This window comes from Dermochelys coriacea, chromosome 8 (genome assembly GCF_009764565.3).
Source record: "Dermochelys coriacea isolate rDerCor1 chromosome 8, rDerCor1.pri.v4, whole genome shotgun sequence".
NCBI classification, from domain to species: domain Eukaryota; kingdom Metazoa; phylum Chordata; order Testudines; family Dermochelyidae; genus Dermochelys; species Dermochelys coriacea.
In genome coordinates, this window is record NC_050075.1 from 815815 (window position 1) to 828844 (window position 13030).

Here is a 13030-nt window from a genome sequence, read left to right on the forward strand (position 1 = left end):
CTGAGTGAACTGGGGGGGGGGGGAAGGAAGGAGTCCAGGATTTTCCCCCTCCCTCCCCCAAGCTCTCCAGCCCAGGAAAGTCACCTGGGTCATGGGACCGCTTGCCAGGAGCGTCCCAAGGTCCTGGCACACCCACCCTGCTGACAGCAAGGGCATATTTTTATCCTTTCCGTATCAGACCTCAGCATCTCTCCTTCCCCTCCCCAGCACTGCCTGGGAACAGCTGAGACAGCCAGGCCAGAGTGCCCCACCTGCTCCCTTCTCTCACCCAGCACACACATGCACATGGAGAAGTGCCTGGGTCTGAGGACGCTCTGGCCCCTCAACTCAGGCACCCACAGGCCTGCCTTGAGGGAGATGTCATCATGGAGTGCGAGCACCATGTAAGCATGGGGCCACCAGGCAGAGCCCAGGCTGTGACCCACTTATTGCTGCCCCCCATGTCAGTGGAGTCACCCACATCTGGCCTGAGGGGAACCAGAGCCCTTGCTCATTAACTGGGGAGCATAACAAGACACCCACCTCCTCCCTGCAGCACTAAAGCCCATCAAGCAAGTGCTCAGCTCCCTATTCCCCTCCCTCAGCCTCTCCCCTTCAGTGCTGACCCAACAGGCCTCAGGGGTTGGGTCAGGAGAGGCAGCAGCCACCTCCCTTCATGCCAGAGCTACCGGTGCAGCAGCCCTGCTCCAGAGCCCACCCACCGCAAGGAGTGAAGTCGCTACAGGCAAGGCCCTCACAGAGCCAAGCTGCAGGTGAGTCAGTGAGCCCAGACAAGCCTCGAACCCCAAGCCACTGGAGGCCTCATGGCCCATGGGGACAAGTGCTGGGGGTGGGTGTTCTCTGGTCCTCACAGGCTGGGCCATCAGCACCCGCAGTGCAATGTCTTCAGCCCCTGCCCCAGGGCTGCACCCCACCACCACCACCAGCACACACTGTGCAGGGTTGGTGAATGGCTGCTCAGCAGCCCAGCCTCCTGCAGGGACCACGCCATGCCTGGGGAGTTACACCGGCTCAGTTACAGGTGGCCTGCGAAGGGCAACCAGCCCAGCAACAAGCTGCCAGGTGGGAGAAGCAGGAATGCTGGGCTCACTTTGTCACAGAACCCAGGGAAAGGGGCATGAAACTGAGGGACAGGGCATCAGCAACAGATCAGAGCAAGCTGGCACCCAGGGAGAAAGCAGTGCTTCTTATTGCATGGGCCACAGATGGCTCCAAGGGGCACACAAGCCAAGCCCCCCCCCCGACACAAGGTGCACCTACCCTTCAGCAGAGGGTGGGATAAGGGAGTCATGCTTCTTCACAAGAGGTGGAAAAAGTCCCCCTGGCCCAGGAGCACCAGTCCTAGGTACAGGCAAGGGGAACTCTGAAAGACAGTGGTCACATGGGCTGGTAGGCAGCACTGAGGGGCCAAGGAAGAACCTGGCCACTGCTCTAGTCTCCGCTTCAGCCTCCCTCCCAAGCTAACCAAGGGAGCTGGCCTGGAGGACTTGTCAGTGCAAGCGGAGGCCACCCCTTAGGCCAGCTGGCAGCCAGTGAGAAGGGGCAGGGCACTGGGGTGGTACCGACACTACAGCATTGAGGATGAGGAGCAGGGATGTCTCAGAAGAAGGGGTGGGAGCTGCCTTCAGCACCTCAGTAGCTCTCCTCTACCTGCCCACCAGGTCACATGCCTCTGTGTGCACCCATCTATGGTGACAAGCCAGCCGCTCCAGAGAGGTTCTGCCTCATCAGCAAGAGTTCCTTTCCCAGGGCAATGAGTGAGAATATTTGGTAATGTTTTTATGAGGCCTGTGTGTGCGCCTCAGTTTTCCCTGAGTGCAGCAGTGCTCCCCAGTGAGTGGAAGGGGACAGTTTGCTCTCTGGACAGGCTGAGACACATTGGGGAGGGTGTCACCCAGCTGTCTGAGCCTTAATCCCATACCATGGGTCAGCTGAGAAGACAACAGCAAATCCAGGGGCCAGGACACTGATTCCTCACAACCAACAACCCAGAGGGAGATTGACTCCCCTACACCACATCCCCCAGCTTGAGATCAGAGAACTGAAGGGTGTGAGATGGGGGATAAGTAGTGGGTGCTGGAAGGAGTCAGGGCTCCCGCTCCATCTGAACTCCTTGGTCAGATCCCAGCTTGGACAGATGGAGCTTGAACTGAGGGGTTCTCTACAGCTTGGCTGGGGTCTGGGCTGGCCAGAATGGACTGTGCTTTACCATTCATGTCTCTAGACTCCCTAGGCTATGTCCAGTTAACAGCGATGGTTGTTGCACATCACTGCCAATGCCAGGGGAGGTGCATTAACTCAGAAGAGCACGCAAGTCTCCCCAGGGTCCGTCTCAGCTGGAGGTGCTGCCCAGAGCGCACGGTGCAAAGCAGGGGCTGCAGCCCAGAGAGGTTCAGTCTCAGGAGGCAGCGAAGCCATGTAGCTCCCCCTGGAGGGAAAGACCCATGCTCTGGGGTCTGGCCACTGGAAGGTTCCTCCCAGAGCCTGTTGCAAAGCAGGGCCCACAAGCGTAATCCTGCAGATCTGTGATGGGGGAGGAGTTCCCAGTCCCTACAGAGCTGCAGGTTTGGCCCCACGACCTCCACTTGCACTCCCTGCTGCTCTAAGATACCCACAGCCCCCAGTACCGCACCCAAGACTTGCAACCCTTGGCGGGGGTGACCCAGCCACGCCATGAGGGGAGCCAGGTGCTGCGTGCACAGGAGAGGGGTTCTGGAGTAAAGGGAGCCTCTTGGTGACCACAGAGGAGTCTAGCTGGCCCCTGCCATCCCCACACATTAGTTTTGCTCCTTATCCCACAAGCAGTGTAGTGCCAGCTGCACCCACATCACAGGGTACCTGGTCTCATCTACATTAGTCCCTTGCAGTTGGCTCTGGCAGGCTCTCCCTTCCACTGGCCGGACAGCAAACAAGACCTTTGTGATGGTACCCACCTGCACTACCCAGTCTTCCTGAGTAGCACACCTCCAGCCCAGGGGAGTTGCTAAAGACAGTGTCTGGGGCACTGAGCTGGCCTGCCTGGCCCCAGCACCTGGCCTGGGATTAACATGTCCCAGAAGGAAGCGCACCTCTATCAGCACCACACTCCTCCAGGCTCAAACCCAAACCCTGGGGCTGACTGCCCACAAGCTGGGAACTAGCCTCCAGGCTGGCTGGAAGAGGAGATCCCTGCAGCTTTGCCTTTGTGGCCCTTTGGCCCCTTGGAACAGTAGAGGCTCGCTCAGGAAACCCTCCTCCCCCAGGCGGTCAGAGGAGCTGAGCCAGGCTGTGCTCACCACTGAGCGTAGGGCCCCTTGGAACAGACGGCAGGGGGGGCTGTGTGGGAAGGGGGCTCAGGGGACATCTGCAGACCCCTCTGCCTGGGCAGGCCCCATTTAGCGCAGGCAGCAAGCCAAGAGACATTGACCTAGAACACAAGTTGAGGCTGTCTCTGCAAGGAGCCTCCCGAGCGCCTGCAGGTCCAGTGGGCTGCTGGTGAGCTCCCACAGGGCGGGGGCAGCAGGGGCCCAGACAGAGACCCCTCCTCACCCTGACAGCAGGCTTGCTGCGGTACACACAGGCTGTCTGGCACACGTAGGAGGGAGCCCTCACACAGCCTGCTCCTGCCTCCAGCATACTGGGAAAGCCTCCATCCAGCGGCATGGCAGCACATTCCAAGGCTTATAAGGCAGTTCCACGGCCAGGGCCATCTGCCAACGATCCAGTGACAGGTTCATGAGCATCCTGTGCCTAGGCAGGCCTGGGACCCACGGGGGTCGCTCGCAAGGCCGTGGAATCCCTCCCCACCAGAGGGCCTGGCACAAGGAGCTGGCCTGAAGAGTCTTGAATGGCAAGGCAGGGGTGTCGTTTGTGCTAGGTGCCGAGTCGCAACCATTGCAGTGTCGGCCCCTGTACCGCTCCGGGCCAGCCTGGGCCACAGGGGAGTGCAGTCCTTGGCCTCTAACAAAACAGGGTGGGATGGGGCACCTGGCCGCTAGGAATGGCACCAACATACAAAGGTGTTTCCTCCAGATACTGCCACCCCAATGGTGCTAAGACACAGAGCACATGGCTCTAGAGGGGTGGTCTCACCCACCTTGGAGTTCACTGGCAGCCCACTGACCCCTAGCTCAGGAATTAGTGCAGTCCTATGTTACTGAGACAGCCCTCCTGCACACAGCACAGCACCCTCCCAATGGGGCAAGCATACAGATAGGAGCTAGCCTGAAGTCAGCACCAATGCTGCTGGGTACAGATCCAGGGCTCAGGGGCTGTGAGAGGGAACCCAGGGCAGAGCACCTGGACTCTCCAAGTGTGGCCTGTGGCAGACTGCCAAGAGCCAGGAGAGGAGGTGGCTCTGCAGGACAGTCCCCAGGAAGCAGCTGAGAACAAACAGGCACGGTGCCCTACAGCACTTCAGCCGCTTATCTCAAGGCCTGGGCCTGCCCCAGGAACAGAGCCCAGCCCCCAGGCAGACTGGGGAGAGTTCATCCCACAGCAGCACCCTGCCTCCAAGCTCCAGGCTGGCCCAGCTGGGAGCAAGTGACTCACATCCAAGCAGGAAGGCAGCCCCTCAGCATCAGCCTGGCATGGAAGCCACCACACCAAGACCCTGACCCACTGGCAGGATGTCCAGAGTCACTGCTCTTGTTGAGGACACCAGAACCTAGGCATGAAGGGAAGAGACCAGGCAACAGGCTCCAGGAGAGGAGCTGCCCCTTCCCCCTAACCAGACAGATGGGACCAGGTCTGGGAGAAGAGCCTTGTCTTGACAATGGCCCACCAGCCCCTCCACACAGCCCAGGTGGCATCTCCTACTTCCACAGCTGCCTTATGCCCAGGGCACCTCACTGGCAGCATATCCCCACTTGTTTCACACTGGGCACAGAAGGGCATAAGAGCAGGGTTGTCCCCCTTCCCCCCATTGCTCAGGGCCCATTTGTTAGATGGGAGGCACCTTGATACAGCGACCTCAGCTTATCTTGGGCAATGCAGACAAATACCCAAATGCAGCAGCATGGCCCTCCAGCAGCTCCAGGCCGGGGTGTGGAGGAGTGTCACAGCATGGCTGGGCCAGAGGTTTTCTGCCACAGTTCTTACCCTGGAAATGGAGAGGGGCATGTTGAAGTCCTTGCCCCCCTGCAGCCTGAATCCCCAGGGCGCTGGTCCATCCAGCATCACTTTATAGGAGTCCATGCTGCTCATTTCTGAAGCTAGAAGAGAAGATTGAGGCAGTTAAGAGCGAGGAGAGCAGAGAAGGGGGCCAGGGCGCTCTCCTGGGGCCAGTCCCGCCTCTGGGGGCCAGTCCCAACTATCTAAGACACACTGCCTCCATGGCTACTCCTGGGGAGCATGGGGGAGATTCCCCAGTGACACTGCTAGAGGAGATCCCAAGCTAGGTCAAGTCATCACAGGGAGAAGATCCAACCCTCCCTCAGCATTTGGCTCAGAGTCAGAGGGCCCCCCCCCCCCCCATCACTCACAGGCACTGAGCAGGTTGTATATCCAGCCACGCACATCCCTGCAGCAAGCACACAGCTACAAAGCCACTGCCCCTGCAGCCAGGTGCCCATGGTACTCACCAAGCCCCAAGTTACTCGGGACACTGGCAGTGACAACAGGGTTTGGAAACCTTTTTGTTGGTTAAGTAAGCACTGCCAGGGAGCCTGCTTGACACCCACTAGCCCCAATGCTGAGGTCAGGCAGATCACAGGGGAGACAGACTTCACCCAGGTGAGAAGAGCAATCCCATCTGCCAGTGTGCACAGGGAAGAGAATGCCTGCAGGACAGCCTGTCCCTACACAGCTGCCAGCCAGGGGGCTGGGACCAGCCCCAACCCTGCTCAATTCCAGGAGTCACCACCAACCTCACCTGGCACGAGCTGGAGCAAGGCCTCTGGCCTCTCCTCTCCCTCCCAACCCAGGGAGAGGCCAGCACCAAGGGACGGCAACTTGGCCCCCAAATCTAGCTCCATACCCCCACTGACCCCATGGGTAGGTGATGGGCAAGATCCAGCCACCCTCCCCCAAGCTCTCCCCAGCAGCTTGCAGGCTATATAAGGCATGTAAGATGACACCGGCATGTTTCTCTGGCTGCTCATCTGGGCTGGGAGGGATACTCCAGAGCGATTGCTTCATGTCAGACATTCCCTGTGCTGGCCAATAAAGCAAGCAGACAAAACCAGCTCTGGGCTGGGATCCCTCACCCCCCACAGGAGCTGCCTTGGGGCAAAACAGCAACCACCTGTGCTCAGACCCAATCTGCTCCCCCCACTCCAGAGCCCACCACCCCCAGAGACCCCCTTGCCAGCAGACCCCACTTCCTTCCCCTCCAAGGAGTTCAGCTGCAGCTTAAAACCCATCTCCATGGGACTGGGAGAGGAATGTGCTGGGCAAGGAAGAGGTGGGGAGCCTGAGCCCTCCCCACTTGCCGGGTTGAGCCCACAGGACAACATGCCTGAGCAGGGCCCTTTGCCACAGGCTGCAGCAGGAGTCTTGGCTCTGTGCGCTGGGATCTCGGTGTGGAGGATGCGATGGGGTGGGGTGGGGATGTCCCTGCCGCACTGGAAGAGCTGCGCAGCCATTCCCAGCCCCCCAGCCCCGTTCTGAAGCCAACACCCCTCGCACTGCCAGCAAAAGCGGCACCCCCACGCAGACAGAGCTACCCACTGCCCTCTACCACCAGGTCTCCGTTGTGGCTTCCTGCCAGACTCCCGTGGCATTCGGTTCACTGGGTCAGGCAGGCTGGGGAACGGGCACGAGTGCGTTCAGATGCCACTGGGGCGGGCAGGCAGCAGCCAGAAATCCGGAGGGGCACAGTCGGGGCAAGAGCCGTACAGCCCGTGGAAAGAATCAAAGGCTCCTTCCTCCAAGCAGCAGGAAGAAGGATCCTGGAGAGCCGCTGCAGCTACCAGCGGAGGCGGAGGCCGGCAGAGACAAGGGCCCGGAACAGGGCCGGCGCAGGTGGCGCCTCAGAACCTCCCAGGGAGGCGAGGGCTGGGCCTGGCGACTGGCTCCTCCAGGCACCGCCGGGCTGGCGGAAGAGGGGCCGGCACGGGGAACCGCGGGGCGGCGGCCGCGCAGCAGAGCCAGCCCCGCCCAGCGCGGCAGCGGGGGCCCCGAGAGACGCGGGGCCCAAGCGCGGACCCGCAGGAACGGCCGCAGGCCCAGCGGAGCCCCGCAGACACGCGGGCTGCTCGCTCGGCGCCTTCCCAGCCCGGGCCGAGACGCGCCTGTCCCCGCCTGCAGCGCTCAGGGAGCGGGCGAGCGAAGAAGAGCCTTAAAAGGAGGGAACCCGGGGCCTGAACAGCCGCCCCCCGCGCAGCCCGCCGGGCCGGGCCGGGCCGGGCCGGGCCGAGCCGAGCCGAGCCGAGCCGGGCCCCCCCTCACCTGCTCGCGCCGCCGGCTCCGGGCGGGGCAGACTCACTCTGGCCAAGACCCCGCCGCGCCCAGTTTCTTGTATACCTCGAGGGGGCGGGGCGAGCCCGCCCCGTCAGCCAATCAGCGCAGCCTCCGCACACACTCACGCACCGCCTTTTGCGCCTGCGCGGGGCTACTCAGCCTTCCGCCGCTGGGCTCCCCCTGGTGTCCAGACCTGGGCTCTGCAGGGACAACGCGTCTCCCGCGGGCAGCGCCGCGGGGCGGGGACAGGCTCCCCCGGGGGAGGGGCCTGCACGGCCAACAGGCCCCGCCCTCCTGCCCTAGCCCGGCCCCTAACTTGCCGCCCAGCCCCTCCCTCCTGCACCCGGCCCTACCCTCCTTGGGCTCCAGACTTAATGCCTAGGAGGCCGCAGAGCCAGGCTCCCTACAAACTCAGGCACTTTCTCACATCACAGATTTAAGGGCGGGGCAGTTAATGCGGCAGGGGGGCTTTCCCCCGTGCACGGCGCATAAGCTGGTGGGGCCCGGCTGGGCACCCCTCCTGGCTCACGCCAGCCCCTCCCCCTGAGCTCTGGCAGCAGGGACAGCGCTCCCCTTGACTGCTGCACCTTCCTTGCCAGTTTATCACCCCCCTTTTCCCACATCCAGTGCAAGATTCAGCTTCAAGCCCTAAACAGTTCTGCCCCAAATCGCAGTTCTTCTCCCTGTGCCCCTCTTGAGCCCCACATTCTGTGCCCCTCCTTTCCCTCATAAGAACGGCCATACTGGGTCAGGCCAAAAGTCCATGCAGCCCAGTATCCTGTCTGCCGACAGTGGCCAACGTCAGGTGCCCCGGAGGGAGTGAACTTAATAGGTAATGATCAAGTGATCTCTCTCCTGGCATCCATCTCCACCCGCTGACAAACAGAGGCGAGGGACACCATTCCTTACCCATCCTGGCTCATAGCCATTAATGGACTTAACCTCCATGAATTTATACAGTTCTCTTTTAAACCCTGTTATTGTCCTGGCCTTCACAACCTCCTCAGGCAAGGAGTTCCACAGGTTGACTGTGCGCTGAGTGAAGAAGAACTTCCTTTTATTTGTTTAAAACCTGCTGCCCATTAAACCTGTTCCTCCTGGAACAGCCTCTCTCTTCTTGTGCCTGAAGCTCTCTGCACTGCCCCTTCCTTTCACTCCCTTCTAGAGCTGGGCAGAATTTGCAAAGAAGACATTCTCTTGGGAAAATGGCCATTTCTCAAAAGCATGTGTTTTTGCCAAAAATCGTTGATATTTTTCAATTTTGCAAAGAAAAAAAAGACACATTTATCAAAACATGACATATTTTTCATTTACTGGAAAACACTATCTGAAGGCAAAATATTTCACTACATGTAATATAAATAATTCACCCATCGTGTCAAAGAGTCGCTTCATTTCAAACTTTTCAGAATGGAGCAACTCGGAAATTTCAAAGTTTCTTCCAAAACTAAGTTTTCATTTTCCAATTAACGCTGCCCAGTCACCTCCCAGCACTGGCCTCAGGCTCCCTCTTACACCATCTGGCACCATAATAACCAGTGTTTCAAAGGGGGAGGGGGTTACAAGAAGTAGCAGGTCCAGCAAAAGCAAAGGAAGGACGAAATCCACCCTGGAGCCATGTCTCTGGGGGTGCATGGCGAGCACTGAGTGTTTGACCAAAGCTGGGGAGAGACCTCCCCTCCACTTTGTGCAGACCCCTCTACTCACTGCTAATAACTAGTCTAATTCGTGTTGTTAACCCCCACCCCACGAGGCATCACCCTTTCCCCTCAAACCTTTTGCATTTCTTAAGCCTAAAGGTGATCAACCAAAAATGTGAATCTGTAAATAACCATCTGCTCCTGAGCAAGGGCTCTACACTGGCACTTACAGTGCCCAAAGGGCCAGGTGTTGGCATGATTGTCAGGCAGGGCATTACCATGACGTACATTTGTGGTGTAAATCCAAAGATAATTGGTATTTATACACATGCCTCAAAGCCTCAGTGCCAAGCGATCAGTAACAACCCATCAGTAACAAAACATTGCTAAGCATTTGATGAAGCTCCTTACAAAAGGGCTAATGCCAGGGAGTTGGTTGGTCTGGTCTCAGAAGCGACCTTTTTTCCCAATTTACTCTTTGATACCCTGTAACAAGCCGGTGACGTTGGCACCATTTACCAGCCCTTAGGCCAGCCCTGCTGAAGGAGTTTCCTAGACAGCCAAAAGTTTGCTGCCCCGGGGCCCAGTTACCCAGGGTTGGTGTCTGTTACTTTAGCCCAGTGCTCACCTTGGAGCATGTTGGCATTCCAAGGGTCGCTCCAAGCTTAGCCCCAGAACTCGTCTGTCTCCTGATTTCACTCTCTTTGGTTCCATGCTCTGGCCCTGTTGTTCATGCTAATCTCTGGCCTCCATTTAAAGCCAGAGGTCACTCCGATCTAATGGGGGCTGTGGTCCCACGCTGGGAAAGACGACGCCTGCTCTCGTAACCCGGGGCCAGGAGCAGGACCTCACTGGTAGTGCTGCGTGTTGGCTCCAAGGCAGAGGAGGGAAACATGGAGCCAAGGTGTTGAGAGGCATGCGGTGGACTTGCTGCACAGTTGTGCCAGCCGCATGGCTGAAGGTTGCCTGCACGCGCTGCCTGTTGCACATGAGGGATCACAGTGCTTGCACAGGCACCCAGGAACTCCACAGCCTAATCTGAAAAGCTGCTCTCACCTTTTTGAATCCAACATCCTTACACAAGCCAGTGCTCTCCTGCGGCCCCAGGCAGCCAAGCCAGCACCCTCTGCCCATTAGCCCCTCAGCTCATCCTAGGGCCCACCTGATGAGCCACAATCACAGCAGCAGCCTAGGGAAGGCCCCAGCTGTGCACATGCCTGTTCTGAGTGATCGTGTGGGCTTCTTTCTGCGACCCAGACCCAGCCCTCTCCTCCTGTTCACCACCTGGTGTCCTGGGGCAGCTCCTTGGGGACTGATGTTTCAGACCTCAGCGTTGGGCCCGCTCTGAGTGGACAGAGTCCCCCATATCCTTGGCTGGGCTCCTGCGCCCCTGCTGAGGAGAGGGGGATTGTACCATGTGCCCAACCCCTGCCTGCCCAGAGGCTGCGTGCTGCATTGGAACAGCCCCAGGAGCCCCCGCGAAGGAAGCCCTGGAACCAGAGCCCAGCCAGGCTGCCCCTAGGAGCTGCCAGAGAACAAGAACCCAACAAGCTGTGGGGAGCAGGGGGCTTTGCCGGGGCCGCTGGGGAAGGAGCATTTGCTGCTGGCGCCTAGGCCTGTTCCCTTGGTGCAACTGAGCTGTCAGAACCTGCTGCCTTTAGCAGCTTCCCGTGCAGCAGGGCCAACTGCAGAGCTCCTGCCTCCCAGCCGCTGACACCCCTGCACCAGATGTGGGGGGCAGAGATCTGGGGCATGGCCCCTCAGTGCACCTGTCACTCCCTGAGGGCTCCCAAAGCCCAGGGGCCCCACCCCATTATTTGGCAGTGAGAGGAAGGGCGACCAGGTGTCTGGTTTTCAAGCAAAACACACAGTCGAAAAGGGATCTTGGCAGCTCCGGTCAGTGACTGTCTGGTTGCCGGTGCTGCGCAGTGGGCTGGCATGCTCCCTGCTAGCCTCCGCGCCGTGCGGCTCCGGGGAAGCAGCCAGCATGTCTTCCCTCCAGCTCCTACATGTAGGGACAGCCAGGGGGCTCTGCATGCTGCTCCTGCCCCAAGCACCACCATGCAGCTTCCATTGGCCGGGAACTGCGGCCAATGGGAGCTGCGGGAGCGGCACCTGTGGATGGGGAAGCTTGTAGCAGAGCCACCTGGCCGCTCTGCCATGTAGGAGCTGGACAGGGGAACATGCCGCTGCTTCTGGGAGCTGCTTGACATAGGCACCGCCTGAAACCTGCACTCCTGAGCCCCCCGCCACCATGCTCCAACCCCCTTCCCCAGCCTGGAGCCGCCTCCTGCACTCCCAAACCCTCATCCCCAGCTTCACATCAAAGCCCGCACCCCCAGCCTGAGCCCTCAACGCCCCTGCTCCCCATCCCCCTGCCCCAGCCCCCTCCTGCATCCTGAACCCCTCATTTCTGGCCCAACCCCAAAACCTGCATGCCCAGCTGGAGCTCTCCCCCACCCCAGCCCCCTGAGCCAGCCCAGTGAAAATCAGTGTGTGGTGGGGGAGAGCAAGTGACAAGGAGGGGGGAATAGAGTGAGTGGGGGCAGGGCCTCAGAGAAGGGACGGGGCAAAAGTGTTCAGTTTTGTGTGAGTAGAAAGTTGGCAACCCTAGGGCAGGAAGGCATATGTCCGGCCCTGCCCAGAGCCACGGCCCGGCTGGGCGAGGGGCCAGGCAGCACCAAAGGGGGGTCAGCTGGTCAGGAGTCAGAATTTCCATTCTGGGGGGAGCAGGAAGCCCCATTGTGCCCAACCCCAGGGTTGGCCCAGGAGCTGCAGACCCTGGACGACCAGGCTTCCTGGCCCTGCAGCCCTCCAGGAGCCGGGGCATGAGGATCCACTGTTGGAGTCCGGTCTGTGGGTCACAGGGAGTTCAACAAACCTGATATGTTGCCACTAAGTATTTGGTGTTCAACGAATCCGCCGTCCCCCAGGAAACCCCCTTTTGCTGAGCAGCTCCCCTTGCTAGCTAATCCCCGAGGGCGGAGAGGAAATGCCTACCCCCTGGGCACAGCACCAGGCCCTGCCCCAGACACCGGACCCGCCTGGGCTGTCCCCTGGCCGTGCCCCGGCCCTGATGAGATCCAGAGTGCAGCGAGAGGCCCTTTGTGAGCCACAGAGCATGTCAGGAAGAAGCTGCACTAGTCCGTGTCGGTGCCAACCCTGCTGTGGCCAGCAACCTCTTCTAGAAGCCAGGCCCCAGGAGAACCCACAGCAAGCCCCCATCCACAGAGCAGACAGGGGAGCCCCTGCATCACCCCAGAGAGCCACTTCAGAGCAGACCCCAGCCTATGGCAACCTGACACTGCAAGCAGTGCCCTGGCAGAGCGCTCAGTGCTGCCTGCCCCCCACAGCGGCGTGGCCCAGCACAGCTCCCGGGGGCAAGGCACCCACCTGGCTGGGCTCAGCTTGACTGGGAGTCTTGCCAGCAGCTGGCAGCTCTGCAGGCCAGAGTTGGGCCCAAGCCCTGTGTGCCCCCACGGCTCCTGCATGCTCACGGCACAGGGCACACATCCCCGGAGCAAAAGCGGCTGCATGGCAGCTGCCCCCACCATCCCCGTGCTTCAGGCAAAACGTTGACGCGGCTCGGCCCCTTTGCCTCCCTGGCCAGCTGGGCTCCAGCTGGCCCCCAGCAACCCTCTCCCACTTCAAGAGGTGCAGAACCTGTCGGGCAAACTGGGCAGCTGCCTCCTTCTGCTGGGCACAAGGGGCCCAGGTTCCGGGTGCCACAAGAGGCGGGCCCGGCTCCGGCTGCTCCTGAGCCGCGCTCAGGTTTCAGGGAGCAGCTCCCGCCCACTCGGAGCTAACAGCTGGAGAAGGCTTGTGCTTGTGGTGCCCAGCCCAGCCGCGGAGATGCCAGCACTGCACTGTTGCCTGCAGCAGGGCCCGCTTCCTCCTGGGCTGAGTGGAACACACTGGGGAGAAGCCACCCACCGCAGGATGAACCCTGCTGGCTCCACAGTGGCTGGTGCGGGAAGCTACCAGCAAGTGGGACCCACATGGGACAGAGC

General features: G+C 60.3%; 1 protein-coding gene across 25 annotated transcripts in view; it reads right to left on the minus strand.

The window, feature by feature from the left end:
* PDLIM7 (PDZ and LIM domain 7) overlaps nucleotides 1-12052 on the minus strand; it is a 28069-nt gene extending 16017 nt beyond the window's left edge. For 20 of the 25 annotated variants that reach the window (XM_043491479.1, XM_043491474.1, XM_043491480.1 and 17 more), the window contains exons 1-2: nucleotides 7369-7472; nucleotides 5080-5192 (exon numbers count right to left, since the gene is read on the minus strand). In XM_043491479.1, the coding sequence (XP_043347414.1) occupies nucleotides 5080-5184 (105 nt within the window). In that variant the 5' untranslated portion in view covers nucleotides 5185-5192; nucleotides 7369-7472. Of the gene's footprint in view, nucleotides 1-4530; nucleotides 4646-5079; nucleotides 5193-7368; nucleotides 7473-12020 lie in introns of those variants that run through there. The other 5 variants (XM_038413187.2, XM_038413181.2, XM_038413180.2 and 2 more) reach the window with 3 other exon arrangements.
* Between the last annotated feature and the right edge of the window lie 978 nt (nucleotides 12053-13030).